Here is a 17,218-nt window from a genome sequence, read left to right on the forward strand (position 1 = left end):
AACCACGCCCCTTCCCCACGTCACCCCCGACGGCGGAGCCACGCCCACAGGCCGACACGGTGACGTAATCATCGAGGGTAAGCCACGCCCACCGAGTTAATTATGTCGAGAAACCACGCCCCTCCGCTAAGCCACGCCCTCTTACGTGACTAACTATGAATGGGGCGTGGTCCCGGGGCGTCACGTGACGGGAAGAGGCGCCCGGGCTTTTGGGGGATTTTTTTGGGGATTTTCGGGATTTTTTTGGGATTTTCGGGATTTTTGGGGGATTTTCGGTATTTTTTGAGGATTTTCGGGATTTTTTGGGGGATTTTCGGGATGTTTTGGGGATTTTTAGAGGATTTTTGGGAATTTTTGGTTTTTTTTTGGGGAGCGAGGATTTTTGGGGCTGTTTGGGATTTTACTTTATTTTTTAGGATTTTTTTGGGATTTTTTTTTATTTTTGGTGGGAATTTCGGGTTTTTTTTCGTATTTTTGAGGCATTTTGGGATTTTAGGGGGTTTTTTAGAGCTTTTTTGGGATTTTGGGGGGGATGTTGGGGGTTTTTGGGATTTTTTGGGATTTTTTTTGGATTTTGGGGTTTTTTGTAATTTTTCGGGGATTTTTGGGGGGGTTTTGGGATTTTTTGGGCATCGTTGTTTTTTTGGGGGCTTTCCTGGGATTTTTGGGTTTTTTTGTGAGATTTTTTTGGGGGGTTTTTTTGGATTTTGGGGTGTTTTTGTTTACATTTTGTGATTTTGGGGGTTTTTGTGGGGGTTTTGAGAGTTTTTTTACTTTAATTTTTGGGGGATTTTGGGGGGGGTTTGATTTTTCTTATTTCTGGGGTTGTTGTGGGGGGATTTTGGGGGGTTTTTTGGGGTTTTTTATGCTTTATGTGGATTTTTGGGGGTATTTTCAGGGTTTTTGGGGGGAATTTGTGCGGTTTTGGGGGATTTTTTTGGGTTTTTTTTTGTGTGTTTTCGGGGAATTTGTTTTGTTTTGCTTTTTTGACGGGTTTTTGTGAATTTTGGGGGGGGTTGTGGGGGTTTTATTTATTTTTTAAAGGATTTTTTGGGGAGATATTTCGGGGGTTTTTTTCTGGTTTTTCGGTTTGTTTTTTTTTAATTTTTTTAAGATTTTTGGGGGATTTTTTGGAGTTTCCGGGACTTTTTCGATTATTTTGGGGATTTTTTGGGGGATATTTGGGGTTTTTGGGGGTTTGGGGGGGTATTTTGAGGGTTTTGCTTTTTTTGGGGTTTTTTTCCCAGTTTTTGGGGGATTTTTTTGGGATTATTTTGGGGCTTTTGGCGGGATTTTTGGGATTTTTCTGAGTTCATTGAATATTTGGGGGATTTTTTTTATTTTTGTTTTTTTTTTATTTTGGGGGATTTTTGGGGGGTTTGGGATTTTTTTGAGGTTTGGGTGGGTTTTTTGAGGGCTTTTTGGATTTTTTTCAGATTTTTAGGCGGTTTTGGAATATTTTGGGGATTTTTGGGGTGATTTTTTGGTGGTGTTTTTTTTTGGTTTTTTTTCGGTTTTTGGGGGGGATTTTTGGGCTCTTTTGGGGGGGTTTTGGGGATTTTTTGGGGGTTTTGGGGGGGTTTTTGGGGGTTTTTTTTGGAATTTTTTCAGATTTTTGGGCGGTTTTGGAATATTTTGGGGGTTTTTGGGGGGATTTTTTGGTGTTTGGGGGTTTTTTTTGGGCTTTTTTCGGTTTTTGGGGGGATTTTTTGGGATTTTTGGGCTCTTTTGGGGTTTTTTGGGGGGTTGTTTTTGGTTGGGGATTTTTTGGGGGGGATTTTTGTGGGATATTTGGGATTTTGGGGGGATTTTTTGGTTTTGTTTGTTTGTTTTTTTGGGGTTTTTTTTGTGCTCTTTCCCCGAGCAATAAACACACCTGGACACACCTGGCCGAGTCACCTGTGCCTTTATTGGGGGGGGGGGGAGGGGATCGAGTCCAGGCGTGGGGGGAGGGGCCCAGGTGTGCCCAGGTGAGTCCCAGGTGTGCCCAGGTGGGTCCCAGGTGTGCCCAGGTGTGCCCAGATGTTCAGGGAGGGTCCCAGGTGAGTTCCAGGTGGGTCCCAGGTGTGCCCAGGTGTGCCCAGGTGTCCAGGGAGGGTCCCAGGTGAGCTCCAGGTGTTTGGGGGTGGTCCCTGGTGTGCCCAGGTGTGCCCAGGTGTGCCCAGTTGTGCCCAGGTGTCCAGGGAGGGTCCCAGGTGAGTTCCAGGTGTTTGGGGGTGGTCCCTGGTGTGCCCAGGTGAGTCCCAGCTGGGTCCCAGGTGAGCTCCAGGTGAGTCCAAGGTGTTCGGGGAGGGTCCAAGGTGGGTCCCAGGTGAGCTCCAGGTGCCCAAGGTGTGCCCAGGTGTTCAGGGAGGGTCCCAGGTGTGCCCAGGTGTGCCCAGGTGTGCCCAGGTGTTCCTCTCAGTAGTAAAGCTCCCGATCCCACCAACCTGGGGGGGGAAGAGAACCAGGACAGGTGAGGGTGGGGCCGCCCCCAGGTGTGCTGGGCGTGTCCCAAGTGCCCCCAGGTGTGCCCAGGTGTGTCCCCAGCTGCCCCCAGCAGCCCCCAGGTGTGCCCAGGTGTCCCCAGCTGCCCCCAGGTGTGCCCAGGTGCCCCCAGGTGTGCCCAGGTGTGTCCTCAGCTGTGCCCAGGTGTGCCCAGGTGTGCCCAGGTGTGTCCCCAGGTGTGCCCAGGTGTGCCCAGGTGTGCCCAGGTGTGTCCCCAGGTGTGTCCCCAGGTGTGCCCAGGTGTGCCCAGGTGTGTCCCCAGGTGTGCCCAGGTGTGCCCAGGTGTGTCCCCAGGTGTGCCCAGGTGTGCCCAGGTGTGTCCCCAGGTGTGTCCCCAGGTGTGCCCAGGTGTGTCCCCACCTGTCCTCAGCTGCTCCCAGGTGTCCCCAGCTGCCCCCAGGTGCCCCCAGGTGTGCCCAGGTGCCCCCAGGTGTGCCCAGGTGTGTCCCCAGCTGCCCCCAGCTGCCCCCAGGTGTGCCCAGGTGTGTCACTCACTGCCCGGGTGTCTCCTCACGCCGAGTTTCCGGATCTCGTCGTAGACGAGGATGAGGAGCCCGAAGGGCATCGGCACCAACCACCACTGGAACCTGGGGGGCACACCTGGGCAGGTGAGGCACGCGTGCCCAGGTGCGCCCAGGCATGCCCAGGTGCACTTGGGGCGGTGCCCAGGTGTGCCCAGGTGTGCCCAGGGCGGTGCCCAGGTGTGCCCAGGCGTGCCCAGGGCGGTGCCCAGGTATGCCCGGGTGTGTTTGAGGAGCCCAGGTGTGCCCAGGTGTGCCCGGGTGTGTTTGAGGAGCCCAGGTGTGCCCAGGTGTGCCCGGGGCGGTGCCCAGGTGTGCCCGGGTGTGTTTGAGGAGCCCAGGTGTGCCCGGGGCGGTGCCCAGGTGTGCCCGGGTGTGTTTGAGGAGCCCAGGTGTGCCCAGGTGTGCCCAGGTGTGCCCGGGGCTCACCTGATGGGCATGAAGTTGAAGACGTTGGGCATGCCCGGGCAGTAGCAGAGGAAGCAGCCGATGCACACCTGGAACACGATGGCCACCAGCAGCGTGCGGTTCCTGCGGGACACACCTGTGTCACCACCTGTGTCACCTGTGTCACCTGTGCTGTCACCACCTGTGTCACCACCTGTGTCACCACCTGTGTCACCTGTGTCACCTGTCTGTGATGTCACCTGTGTCACCACCTGTGTCACCACCTGTGTCACCACCTGTGTCGCCACCTGTGTCACCTGTGTCACCTGTCTGTGACATCACCTGTGTCATCTGTGTCACCTGTGCTGTCACCTGTGCTGTCACCTGTGTCACCTGTCTGTGTCACCTGTCTGTGTCACCACCTTTGTCACCTGTGTCACCTGTCTGTGACATCACCTGTGTCATCTGTGTCACCTGTGCTGTCACCTGTGTCACCACCTGTGTCACCTGTCTGTGACGTCACCTGTGTCACCTGTTACCTGTGACAACACCTGTAACACCTGTCCAGCCTGTGTCACCTGCGTCCCCATCCTGTCCAGTCTCACACCTGCCCCCAGGTGTGCCCAGGTGAGCCCAGGTGAGCCCAGGTGTGCCCAAATTCTCCAATTTTCACCGATTTCCCCCAATTTTCGCCGTGTTCCCCCATTTCCCCACCCCCAGGTGCCCCCAGGTGCCCCCAGGTGTGCCCAGGTGAGCCCAGGTGTGCCCAAATTCTCCAGTTTTCACCGATTTCCCCCAGTTTTCGCTGTGTTCCCCCCATTTCCCCGCCCCCAGGTGAGCCCAGGTGTGCCCAGGTGTGCCCAAATTCTCCAATTTTTCGCCAATTTCCCCCCAATTTTCGCTGTGTTCCCCCATTTCCCCCGCCCCCAGGTGCCCCCAGGTGTGCCCAGGTGCCCCCAGGTGTGCCCAGGTGCGCCCAGGTGTACCGGAAGAGCCCCTGCTGTAGCAGGGAGAGCCGGCGCGTCTTGCGGATCAGCACGTCGGCGATCTGGCACACCTCGATGCTGATGAAGAACACGGTGTAGCAGGTGTACTGCTGGTACCTGCGCTGCCCGAACGTCTGCGGGGGCACGGCGCCGACAGGTGAGCCCAGGTGCGCCCAGGTGCGCCCAAATTCTCCCCTTTTCACCAATCTCCCCCCAATTTTCCTCTCAATTCTTGCTATTTTCCCCCATTTCCCCGCCCCCAGGTGTGCCCAGGTGTGCCCAGGTGTGCCCAAATTCTCCCATTTTCACCCATTTCCCCCCAATTTTCATCTTTTCCCCCCATTTCCCCTCCCCAGGTGTGCCAGGTGTGCCCAGGTGCGCCCAAATTCTGCAATTTTCACCAATTTCCCCCCAATTTTCACCGATTTCCCCCCAGTTCTCGCCGATTTCCCCCCCAGTTCTCGCCGTTCCCCCCCCATTTCCTTTCCCCCAGGTGCGCCCAAATTCTGCAATTTTCGCCGATTTCCCCCCAATTTTCACCGATTTCCCCCCAGTTTTCGCCGATTTCCCCCCAGTTCTCGCCGTTCCCCCCGATTTCCTTCCCCCCAGGTGTGCCCAGGTGCGCCCAGGTGTGCCCAGGTGTGCCCAAATTCTGCAATTTTCACCGATTTTCCCCCAATTTTCACCGATTTCCCCCCAATTTTCGCCGATTTCCCCCCAGTTCTCGCCGTTCCCCCCCATTTCCTTCCCCCCAGGTGTGCCCAGGTGCGCCCAGGTGCGCGCAGGTGCGGCGCCACGCACCCACTGCTGGCCGTAGCTGTCCTGCAGCTCCTGGTCGTGCGCGTCCTCCCAGCGCGGCCGCAGCCCCAGGACCAGCAGCGGCCACCAGCCCTCCTGCGCCATGGCCACGAAGTAATCGGTGAAACCCGCGAAGGACTGGATCGCACCTGGCGCAGGTGAGCAGGGACAGGTGAGGGATCGCACCTGGGACAGGGGAGGGATCGCACCTGGCACAGGTGAGCGGGGACAGGGGAGGGATCACACCTGGGACAGGGGAGGGATCGCACCTGGCGCAGGTGAGCGACAGGGGAGGGATCGCACCTGGGACAGGGGAGGGATCGCACCTGGCACAGGTGAGCGGGGACAGGGGAGGGATCGCACCTGGGACAGGGGAGGGATCGCACCTGGCGCAGGTGAGCGACAGGTGAGGGATCGCACTTGGCACAGGGGAGGGATCGCACCTGGCACAGGTGAGCAGGGACAGGGGAGGGATCGCACCTGGGACAGGGGAGGGATCGCACCTGGCACAGGTGAGCAACAGGGGAGGGATTGCACTTGGCACAGGTGAGCAGGGACAGGGGAGGGATCGCACCTGGCGCAGGTGAGCGGGGACAGGGGAGGGATCGCACCTGGCACAGGTGAGTGACAGGGGAGGGATAGCACAGGTGAGTGCACAGGTGAGCAGGGACAGGTGAGGTGCTCAAGTGAGCGCACAGGTGAGCGCACAGGTGTGGGATAGCACAGGTGTGGGATAGCACAGGTGAGCGCACAGGTGTGGGATAGCACAGCTGCGCACACAGGTGTGGGATAGCACAGGTGTGGGATAGCACAGGTGAGCACACGGGTGAGGAGCACAGGTGTGGGATAGCACAGGTGAGCGCACAGGTGAGCGCAAAGGTGAGGAGCTCAGGTGTGGGATAGCACACGTGCGCGCACAGGTGTGGGATAGCTCAGGTGAGCGCACAGGTGTGGGATAGCTCAGGTGAGCGCACAGGTGAGCACACAGGTGCCTCACCTATCTGGAAGTAGGAGTAGGCCGCCAGGGGCTCGTTGACCAATCGGTCGCGCCGGGGGTTGCGCGGCCGCAGGTGCATGATGTCGCTCTCGGCGCGCTCGTAGGCCAGCGACACCGACGGGAACTGCACAGGTGTGCGCAGGTGAGGGGCGGGGCCAGGTGAGGCGCGGCCCGGCCACACCCGCCACCCCCCAAAATCCCCCCCAGTCAGGTGAGAAAGATCAGCCGCACCTGGATTACACACCTGGAGCTCCCCAAAACTGGGGTCTGAGGGGCTCAGGTGAGTCCCAGGTGTGCCCAGGTGAGGCTCAGGTAATGATCAAATGAGGCTCAGGTGCCCCCAGGTGCCCCTAGGTGTGCCCAGGTGTGTTATAACAGTGCCCAGGTGGCCCCAGGTGTGCCCAGGTGCCCCTAGGTGTGCCCAGATGTGTTATAACAGTGCCCAGGTGTGCCCCATTGTGTTATAACTGCCCCCAGGTGTGCCCAGGTTTGTTATAACTGCCCCCAGGTGTGCCCAGGTGTGTTATAACTGTGCCCAGGTGTGTCCCCAGGTGTGCCCAGGTGTGCCCAGGTGCGCTCACGATGTCGGTGCAGAGCTCGATGAAGAGGATGGTGATGCAGCCCAGGGGGAGGGGCACGCTGGCCGTGATGTAGATCAGGTACGGCGTCAGCTCCGGAATGTTCTTGGTCAAGGTGTACGCGATGGACTTCTTCAGGTTGTCGAAGATCAGCCGGCCTGGGGGCGGGGCCACGGGTGAGCGCGGACAGGTGTGGGACCGGCTCAGGTGAGCGGGGACAGGTGTGGAACAGTCCAGGTGAGATGGGACAGGTGTGGGACTGGCTCAGGTGAGTGCGGACAGGTGTGGGACCGGCTCAGGTGAGAGGGGACAGGTGTAGGACCGGCTCAGGTGAGAGGGGACAGGTGTGGGACCAAACCAGCTCAGGTGAGAGGGGACAGGTGTGGGACCAGCTCAGGTGAGCAGGGACAGGTGTAGGACCGGCTCAGGTGGGCGCGGACAGGTGTGGGACCGGCTCAGGTGAGCGGGGACAGGCGTGTGACTGTCCAGGTGTCACACCCATCCCACCTGTCCTACCTGTGCCATCTGTCCAGATGTCCCAGGTGTCCCACCTTTCTCCACACCTGTCCCATCAGTCCTGGTATCTCACCTGTCCCACCTGTGCCAGGTGTCCCACCTGTCCGTATCTCACCTGTCCACACCTGCCCCACCTGTCCCAGGTGTCCCACCTGTCCGTATCTCACCTGTCCCCACCTGTGCACACCTGTCCCCACCTGTCCCACCTGTCCCAGGTGTCCCACCTGTCCATATCTCACCTGTCCACACCTGTGCACACCTGTCCCCACCTGTCCCACCTGTCCCACCTGTGCCACCTGTCCAGATGTCCCAGGTGCCTCACCTTTCTCCACACCTGTCCCATCAGTCCTGGTATCTCACCTGCCCCACCTGTCCCAGGCGTCCCACCTGTCCGTATCTCACCTGTCCCCACCTGTGCACACCTGTCCCCACCTGCCCCACCTGTCCCAGGTGTCCCACCTGTCCGTATCTCACCTGTCCCCACCTGTCCCCACCTGCGCAGGTGCCCCACCTTGCTCGACGCCGGTGACGATGGAGGCGAAGTTGTCGTCCAGCAGGATCATGTCCGCCGCGTTCTTGGCCGCGTCCGAGCCGGCCACGCCCATGGCCACGCCGATGTCGGCCTTCTTCAGCGCAGGTGAGTCGTTGACGCCGTCACCTGTCACCGCCACGATGGCGCCCTGCGGGGGGAACGGGGGAAAAAAACGGGGAAAAAACGGGAAAAAAACGGGGGGGAAAACGGGGGGAAAACGGGAAAAAATGGAAAAAACGGGAAAAAAAACGGGAAAAAAACGGGGAAAAAACGGGAAAAAACGGGGAAAAACGGGGGAAAACGGGGGGGGGGGAAAGTAAAAATTTGGTGAAAATCGGGCGGAAATTGGGGAAATCGGGGAAAAAATTGGGGGGGAAATGGGGAAAAATGGGATTGGGGATATTGGGGATATTGAGAAAAAAAAATGGGGAATTTGGGGAAAAATAGGAAAAATGGGGGGAAACGGGAAAAAACGGGGGAAAAAAGTAAAAAATTGGGGAAAAAATTGGGGCGGAAAATGGGGGAGATTGGGGAAAATTGTGGGAAAATGGGGAAAAATGGGATTTGGGACATTGAGAGAAAATGGGGAATTTGGGGGAAAATAGGAAAAAAGGGGGGAAAATGGGGAAAAACAAAAAAAATGGTTGGAAAACAGCCGAGAAATGGGAAAAAATGGGGGGAAATGGGGGGAATTGGGTTGGGGACATTTGGGGATTTTTGGGGACATTTATGGACTTTTGAGATATTTGGGACATTGGGGATTTTTGGGGATTTTTGGGCTCTTTGGAGATTTTTTTGAGGGATTTTGGGACTTTGGAGGGTTTTGGGGAGATTTTTTTGGGAGATTTTTGGGGATTTTTTCAGATTGTTGGAGATTTTTAAAGTATTTTTGGGATTTTTTTTTTTTTTGGTGGATATTTGGGGATTTTGGGGATTTTTGAGATATTTCGGACTATGGAAATTTTTTTAGGACTTTTGGGGATTTTTTTAGGATTTTTGGGATTTTTTGGGGATTTTTTGGGGATTTATAGAAACTTTTTGGGGACTTTGGGGGATTTGGGGGGGTTTTTTTGGGGCATTTTTGTGGATTTTTGGGATTTGGGGAGATTTTTGGGGGATTATTTGGGTTTTATTTGGAGGTTTTTGGGGATTTTTGGCGATTTTGGGGGATTTTTGGGGATTTTTGGCGATTTTGGGGGATTTTTGGATTTTTGGAGATTTTTTGGGGGGTTTTGGGGGATTTTTGGGGATTTCTTGGCGGTTTTTTTTGGGGGGATTTCTGAGGGTTTTGGGGACACTGAGGGCATTGGCGACATCGGGGACATTGGGGACAGCCGCAGGTGTGCCCAGGTGTGCCCAGGTGTGCCCAGGTGTGCCCAGGTGTGCCCACCAGGCGCTGGCAGCTCTCCACGATGACCAATTTCTGCTGCGGCGACGTCCGGGCGAAAACCATCTCGGGGTGGGTGCGGAGCAGCTCCTCGAGAGCCCCCGGGGCCAGCGCGGCCAGCTCGGAGCCGGTCACCACCCGCGCCCGCGCCTGCCTGGGGACAGCACGCCTGAGTTACCTGAGACACGCCTGAGACACACCTGAGACACATCTGTCCACGTCCTACACCTGATCCCTCACCTGTGCCACACCTGTCCCACACCTGTCCCACACCTGTCACCTGTGCCACACCTGTCCCACACCTGTCCCACCGCCGTGCCACCCGTGCCGCGCCCGCGGCCTCACCTGGGGTCCACCTGCTCGAGGGGCAGGTGCAGGCGCGCGGCCACGTCCTCGGGGGTCTCGCTGCCCTCGGAGATGATGCCCACGGCCGCCGCGATGGCCTTGGCCGTCACCGGGTGGTCACCTGTCACCATGATCACCTGCGGGGGCACACCGGGCTCACCTGAGGGCTCACCTGGCTGCTGCCACCTGGGCTGCTGCCACCTGCGGGGCTCACCTGCGCTGGTGGCACCTGCTCTGGTGGCACCTGCGGGGCTCACCTGCACTGGTGGCACCTGCAGGGCTCACCTGAGCTGGTGCCACCTGCTCTGGTGGCACCTGTGGGGCTCACCTGCTCTGGTGGCACCTGTGGGGCTCACCTGCTCTGGTGGCACCTGCAGGGCTCACCTGCGCTGGTGCCACCTGCTCTGGTGGCACCTGTGGGGCTCACCTGCTCTGGTGGCACCTGCAGGGCTCACCTGAGCTGGTGCCACCTGCGCTGGTGGCACCCGTGGTGGTGACACCTGTCTGTGGTTTTGGTGCCAGGTGTGCTGTGGCGCTGCTTGGTGTCACCTGTGTGTGTCCCCCCCCCCACCCCGTGTCCCCACATCCCCCAAAATCCCCCCAAATGTCCCCAAAGTCCCATTGTCCACAATGCCCCCCAGTTCCATCCCAGTGTCCCCAGTGTCCCCACACCCCAAATGTCCCCAATCCCCCCGATGTCCCTGATGTCCCCAAATGTCCCCAACCCCCTCAATGTCCCCAATCCCCCGCAATCCCCCCAGTGTCCCCAGGTGTCCCCAATCCCCCCGGTGTCCCCAGTCCCCCCGATGTCCCCAGGTGTCCCCAATCCCCCCGGTGTCCCCGGTGTCCCTACCCGGATCCCGGCCGTCCGGCACTTGCGCACGGCCTGGGGCACGGTGGCCCGGGGGGGGTCGATGAGGGACACGAGCCCCGCGAAGCAGAGCCCGGTGGCCACCTCGGCCAGCGCCTCGGGGGGCGTGCCCGGGGCCACCGTGCCCGCGGGCAGCCAGCGGGCACAGAACCCTGGGGACATGGGGACAGCAATGGGGACATGGGGACAGAAATGGGGACACTGGGGACTTGGGGACAGCAATGGGGACAGCAGAGGGGACACTGGGGACACTGGGGACATGGGGACAGTGCCCATGGGCAGCCAGTGGGCACAGAACCCTGGGGACATGGGGACAGAAATGGGGACACTGGGGACATGGGGACAGCAATGGGGACATTGGGGACATGGGGACATGGGGACAGTGCCTGTGGGCAGCCAGCAGGCACAGAACCCTGGGGACATGGGGACAGCAGAGGGGACATTGGGGACAGCAATGGGGACATGGGGACAGAAATGGGGACATTGGGGACACTGGGGGGATTGGGAACACTGGGGGGATTTGGGGGCACTGGGGGGATTTGGGGGCACCGGGGCCACCGGGGCCACCATGCCGGCGGGCAGCCAGCGGGCACAGAACCCTGGGGACGTTGGGGACAGCAATGGGGACATTGGGGACAGCATTGGGGACATTGGGGACACTGGGGGGATTGGGGACACTGGGGGGATTTGGGGGCACTGGGGGGATTTGGGGGCACTGGGGGGATTTGGGGACATTGGGGACACTGGGGACACTGGGGGGATTTGGGGCCACCGGGGCCACCGTGCCGGCGGGCAGCCAGCAGGCACAGAACCCTGGGGACATCCCTGGGGACGTTTGGGGACGTTTGGGGACACTGAGGGGAGTGGGGGGAGGGGCCGCGCACCCGTTCCCCTCCCCCACTCACCGAGCACCCGCTCGCCCCGCCCCCCCAGCTCCAGACACGCCCCCTCCACGCTCCGCCTCCACTCGGGGTCCAGCGGCAGCTCCTCCCCCCCGCGCAGGTGCCCCCGGCACCGCTCCAGCACCCGCTCGGGGGCGCCCTTGAGCACCAGGAGCTGCTGCGCGCCCGCCTCGTGCACCGACACCTGCGCGTGAGACACAGGTGAGACACAGGTGAGACACGGCTGGGACACAGCTGACACACCTGGGATACACCTGAGATACACCTGATACACCTGAGATACACCTGGGACACCTGAGATACAACCCAGCCCGCCTCGTGCACCGACACCTGCGCGTGAGACACAGGTGAGACACAGGTGAGACACGGCTGGAGTACACCTGACACACCTGGGACACACCTGGGATACACCTGATACACCTGAGATACACCTGATACACCTGAGATACAACCCAGCCCGCCTCGTGCACCGACACCTGCGCGTGAGACACAGGTGAGACAGGTGAGACACACCTGCGGTACACCTGGGATACACTTTGGGTGGACCTGCCTCACCTGTCTGTATCTCACCTGTCCAGTCTCACCTGTCTCTCACCTGTCCCACCTGTGTCTCACCTGTCCCTCACCTGTCCCACCTGTCTCACCTGTCTCTCACCTGTCTCACCTGTCTCACCTGTCCAGTCTCACCTGTCTCACCTGTCTCTCCCCTGTCTCACCTGTCTCTCCCCTGTCCCTCACCTGTCTCACCTGTCTCACCTGTCTCCCCTGTCTCTCATCTGTCTCTCACCTGTCTCACCTGTCTCTCACCTGTCTCACCTGTCCCTCACCTGTCTCACCTGTCTCTCACCTGTCTCCCCTGTCCAGTCTCACCTGTCCCACCTGTCTCTCACCTGTCTCACCTGTCCCACCTGTCTCACCTGTCTCACCAGTCTCTCCCCTGTCTCTCACCTGTCTCTCACCTGTCTCCCCTGTCTCTCCCCTGTCCCACCTGTCCCTCACCTGCCTCACCTGCGGGCTCTCACCTGGAATTTGTTGCTGGAGTTGAACGGCAGCTCCGCCACCTTCGGGAAGCGCCCCCTGGCGGCCGCCACCGGCCCCGACGTCAGCTCCGCGAACTTGAGCAGCGCCGACTCCGAGGCGTCGCCGATGACGTCACGCTGGGAGGGGGCGGGGCCGTGGTGAGGACACGCCCACCTCCCCTCCCCCCTCTCCCAGTAACCCCCAACCCCAAACCAGTACAAACCAGTCCAAACCAGTCCAAACCAGTCCAAACCAGTACAAACCAGTCCAAAACAGTACAAACCAGTAACCCCCAACCCCAAACCAGTACAAACCAGTACAAACCAGTACAAACCAGTACAAACCAGTAACCCCCAACCCCAAACCAGTACAAACCAGTACAAACCAGTACAAACCAGTCCAAACCAGTACAAACCAGTAACCCCAAACCCCAAACCAGTACAAACCAGTACAAACCAGGACAAACCAGTACAAACCAGTCCAAACCAGTAACAAAAAACCCCAAACCATTACAAACCAGTATAACCCAGTCCGAACCAGCCCAAACCAAGTATAACCCAGTTCAAACCAGTATAGCCCAGTGTAACCCAGTCCAAACCAGTATAGCCCAGTATAACCCAGTACAGACCAGTACAAACCACTACAAACCAGTATAACTCAGTATAGCCCAGTAAAACCCAGTCCATAGCCCAGTCCAAACCAGTATAACCCAGTATAAACCAGTATAGCCCAGTATAGCCCAGTATAACCCAGTATAACCCAGTATAGCCCAGTCCAAACCAGTATAACCCAGTATAACCCAGTACAGCCCAGTATAGCCCAGTCCAAACCAGTATAGCCCAGTATCGCCCAGTGCCCACCTGTGCCACGGGCACGCCCTCCTGGCCAGGTTTGAACTGGGCGCGGTTGCAGAGCGTGATCACCTGGCTGAGCAGCGCCCACGACTCCGAGCGCTGCTCGAAGGCCTCACCTGGGCACGGGGGGCACAGGTGAGCCCAGGTGTGTGCCCAGCTGTGCCCCAGGTGAGCCAGGTGTGCCCCAGGTGTGCCCCAGGTGTGCACCCAGGTGTGCGCCCAGCTGTGCCCCAGGTGTGTGCCCAGGTGTGCGCCCAGCTGTGCCCCAGGTGTGCCAGGTGTGCGCCCAGCTGTGCCCCAGGTGTGCCAGGTGTGCGCCCAGCTGTGCCCCAGGTGAGCCAGGTGTGCGCCCAGCTGTGCCCCAGGTGTGTGCCCAGGTGTGCGCCCAGCTGTGCCCCAGGTGTGCGCCCAGCTGTGCCCCAGGTGTGCACCCAGGTGTGCGCCCAGCTGTGCCCCAGGTGTGCACCCAGGTGTGCGCCCAGCTGTGCCCCAGGTGTGCACCCAGGTGTGCGCCCAGCTGTGCCCCAGGTGTGCACCCAGGTGTGCCCCAGGTGTGCACCCAGGTGTGCGCCCAGCTGTGCCCCAGGTGAGCCAGGTATGCCCCAGGTGTGCGCCCAGCTGTGCCCCAGGTGTGCACCCAGGTGTGCCCCAGGTGAGCCAGGTGTGCCCCAGGTGTGCGCCCAGCTGTGCCCCAGGTGTATGCCCCGGTGTGCCCAGGTGTGTGATCAGGTGCCCCCAGGTGTGTGCCGAGGTGTGCCCAGGTGTGCTCAGGTGAGACCCAGGTATGTTAAAACTGCCCCCAGGTGTGCCCAGGTGTGACAGGTGTGTGCCCAGGCGCCCCCAGGTGCGCGCCCGCGCCCTCACCCGACTGGTCCTCGGTGGTGTCGGCGCTGTGCACCTGCCCGTCGAACCACAGGTGCGCCACGGTCATGCGGTTCTGCGTCAGCGTCCCGGTCTTGTCGGAGCAGATGACCGAGGTGGAGCCCAGCGTCTCCACGGCCTCCAGGTTCTTCACCACGCAGTTCCGGCGCGCCAGGCGCTTGGCCGTCAGCGACAGGCACACCTGGGCAGGGGAGGGCACGCCCGGGCAGGTGAGGGCGCACCTGGGCAGGGGAGGGGTCTTCATCTGGCACACCTGAACGCTTCAATTTGTGGTGGGACCCCATGAAGACGTCGAGGTTTTCACCTTGAGCTCCATCAATGCCCAGGTGTTCTCACCGGCCAGGTGTTCCTCACCTGGCCAGGTGAGGGGTCTTCATCTGTTCCACCATGTTGTGGTGGGACCCCATAAAGACGTCCACCTTGAGCTTCCTACATGCCGATGGCGTCACCTGTGCCCAGGTGTCCTCACCTGTCCTCACCTGCCAGGTGACCTCCACCTGTCATCTTGACCCCCTCAAGTTGTGGTGGGACCCCATAAAGACGTCGAGGTTTTCACCTTGAGGTCTGTAAATGCTGATGGTGTCACCCGTGCCCAGGTGTCCTCACCTGTCCCCAGGTGTCCCCACCTGTCTCCCTGACCTCCCCCATTGTGGTGGAACCCATAACGACCTCAAAACCTTTGGTAGAACCCATAAGAACCTCAAATGCTCCTCAACACCTCCGCTCAGTCCCACCCCCCCAGGTGCGCCCAGGTGCGCCCGGGTGCCACCTGCCCGTACCGTGACGGTGGCCAGCAGCCCCTCGGGCACGTAGGCCACCACGATGGCCATGAAGAAGACCATGGCGCGCAGGAAGGGGTAGCCGATGAGCATGGCCACCACGAAGAAGGTGGCGCCGAAGAAGATGGCCAGGCCGGCGATGATGTCCACGAAGTGCTCGATCTCCACGGCGATCGGCGTCTTCTCGTTCTCCACGCCCGAGGCCAGGCTGGCGATGCGCCCGATCACCGTGCGGTCACCTGTGCTGATCACCAGCCCCGTGGCCGTACCTGCGGCGACAGGTGAGGCTTCAGGTGGGACCCAGGGGTGACCAGGTGTGTCTCGGTGGGACACAGGTGTGGTCCAGGTGGGACACAGACCACCAGGGGGGACCCAGGTGGGACCCAGGTGGGACCCAGGCAGGACCCGGGTGTGTCTAGGTGGGACCCAGGTGTGACCCAGACCCCCAGGTGTGACCCAGGTGTGTCCAGGTGTAGTTCAAGTGTGGTCCAGGTGGGACACAGACCACCAGGGGGAACCCAAGTGGGACCCAGGTGTGTCCAGGTGGGACCCAGGTGGGACCCAGGTGTGTCTAGGTGTGTCCAGGTGTGACCCAGGTGTGTCCAGGTGTGTCTAGGTGTGTCCAGGTGGGACCCAGGTGTGTCTAGGTGTGTCCAGGTGTGACCCAGGTGGGACCCAGGTGGGACCGGTTGGGACCCAGACCCCAGGTGTGCCCAGGTGTGCTGAGATGTTCCCCAGGTGTGTGCCCAGGTGTGCCCAGGTGCCCCCCAGGTGCGCTCACCTTCCAGGCACATGGTGGAGAAGAAGGCGATGTTGCGCGTCTCCAGGTGCGACTCGTGGGTGCACTCAGGTGAGCGCGTCTGCGGCTCCGACTCCCCGGTCAGCGAGGAATTGTCCACCTGGGCACGGCCCCGCCCGCACCTGAGCCTCCAGGTGTGCCCAGGTGTGCCCAGGTGCGCACCCAGGTGTGTCCAGCTCTCCCCCAGGTGTGTTCCCAGGTGTGCCCAGGTGTGCCCAGGTGCCCCTAGCTGCCCCCAGGTGTGCCCAGCTCTCCCCCAGGTGCGCCCAGGTGCCCCCAGGTGCGCCCAGGTGCCCCCAGGTGTGCCCAGGTGTGCCCAGGTGTGCCCAGCTCTCCCCCAGGTGCGCCCAGGCGCGCCCAGGTGCGCCCAGGTGCCCCCAGGTGCACCCAGGCGTGCCCAGGTGCGCCCAGGTGCGCCCAGGTGCGCTCACCTTGCAGCCCTGCGCTGCCAGCACCCGGATGTCGGCCGGGACTCGGTCGCCGCCTTTGATCTCCACCACGTCCCCGACCACGAGCTCGGCCGCGTTCACCTGCAGCGTCTGCCCCGCCCGCACCACCGTGGCTTGCTGCACAGGTACGCAAATGAGGCCGCCGGCATGCAAATGAGGCCGCCGGCATGCAAATGAGGCCGCCGGCATGCAAATGAGGCCCCCCCCAGGTGAGAGAATGAGGACTCGAGTATGCAAATGAGGCCCCCAAGGTGCACGGGTGAGGCCTCAGGTGCGCAGGTGAGACCCCAGGTGCGCAGGCGGCACCCCAGGTATGCAAATGAGGTACCCCAGGTGTGCAAATGAGGCCCCCCAGGATGGAACCCCAGGTGCGTGCCCAGGCTCAGGCCCAGGTGTGCCTGGTGCGCTCACCTGTGGGCCCAGGTTCCACAGATGGAACCCCAGGTGTGCCCAGGTTCATGCCCAGGTGTGAGCCCAGGTTCATGCCCAGGTGTGAGCCCAGGTGCGTGCCCAGGTTCATGCCCAGGTGCGTGCCCAGGTGTGCCCAGGTGCATGCCCAGGTGTGAGCCCAGGTGTGAGCCCAGGTGTGTGCCCAGGTTCATGCCCAGGTTCATGCCCAGCTGTGAGCCCAGGTGCGTGCCCAGGTGCGCTCACCTGTGGGCCCAGGTTCCACAGATGGAACCCCAGGTGTGCCCAGGTTCATGCCCAGGTGTGCCCAGGTTCATGCCCAGGTTCATGCCCAGGTTCATGCCCAGGTTCATGCCCAGGTGCGTGCCCAGGTGCGCTCACCTGCGGGACCAGGTTGCGGAAGCTGGCGATGATGTTGGTGCTCTTGAACTCCTGGTAGTAGCCGAAGCAGCCGGTGACCACCACGACGGCGATGAGGGCCACGGCCAGGTACAGCTGGGCACAGGTGAGGCCAGGTGAGCGCCCGGGCGTGCCCAGGTGTGCCCAGGTCTGCTATAACAGCCCCCGGGTGTGCCCAGGTGCGCCCAGGTGTGCCCAGGTGTCCCCACGTGTTTCCCAGGTGTGCCCAGGTGTCCCCAGATGTCCCCAGGTGTGTCCAGGTGTGTCCAGGTGTTTCCCAGATGTCCCCAGATGTCCCCAGATGTATCCCAGGCGTGCCCA

The 17,218-nt window shown here is 60.4% G+C and overlaps 1 protein-coding gene across 1 annotated transcript; it reads right to left on the reverse strand.

The window, feature by feature from the left end:
• Positions 1–2,285: 2,285 nt before the first annotated feature.
• LOC137465810 (potassium-transporting ATPase alpha chain 1-like) lies at positions 2,286–17,050 on the reverse strand (the record flags this gene model as incomplete). Its single annotated transcript, XM_068177836.1, has 19 exons — positions 2,286–2,429; positions 2,983–3,074; positions 3,438–3,539; positions 4,382–4,515; positions 5,183–5,328; positions 6,177–6,300; positions 6,758–6,912; positions 7,782–7,950; positions 9,193–9,343; positions 9,535–9,671; positions 10,388–10,557; positions 11,311–11,491; positions 12,330–12,464; positions 13,188–13,297; positions 14,046–14,244; positions 14,843–15,111; positions 15,624–15,741; positions 16,073–16,207; positions 16,880–17,050. Coding segments are annotated over 19 exons (2,727 nt in total), but the record flags the coding sequence as incomplete, so codon positions are not given.
• Between the last annotated feature and the right edge of the window lie 168 nt (positions 17,051–17,218).

This window comes from Anomalospiza imberbis, unplaced genomic scaffold, assembly GCF_031753505.1.
Source record: "Anomalospiza imberbis isolate Cuckoo-Finch-1a 21T00152 unplaced genomic scaffold, ASM3175350v1 scaffold_1108, whole genome shotgun sequence".
Taxonomy (NCBI): domain Eukaryota; kingdom Metazoa; phylum Chordata; class Aves; order Passeriformes; family Viduidae; genus Anomalospiza; species Anomalospiza imberbis.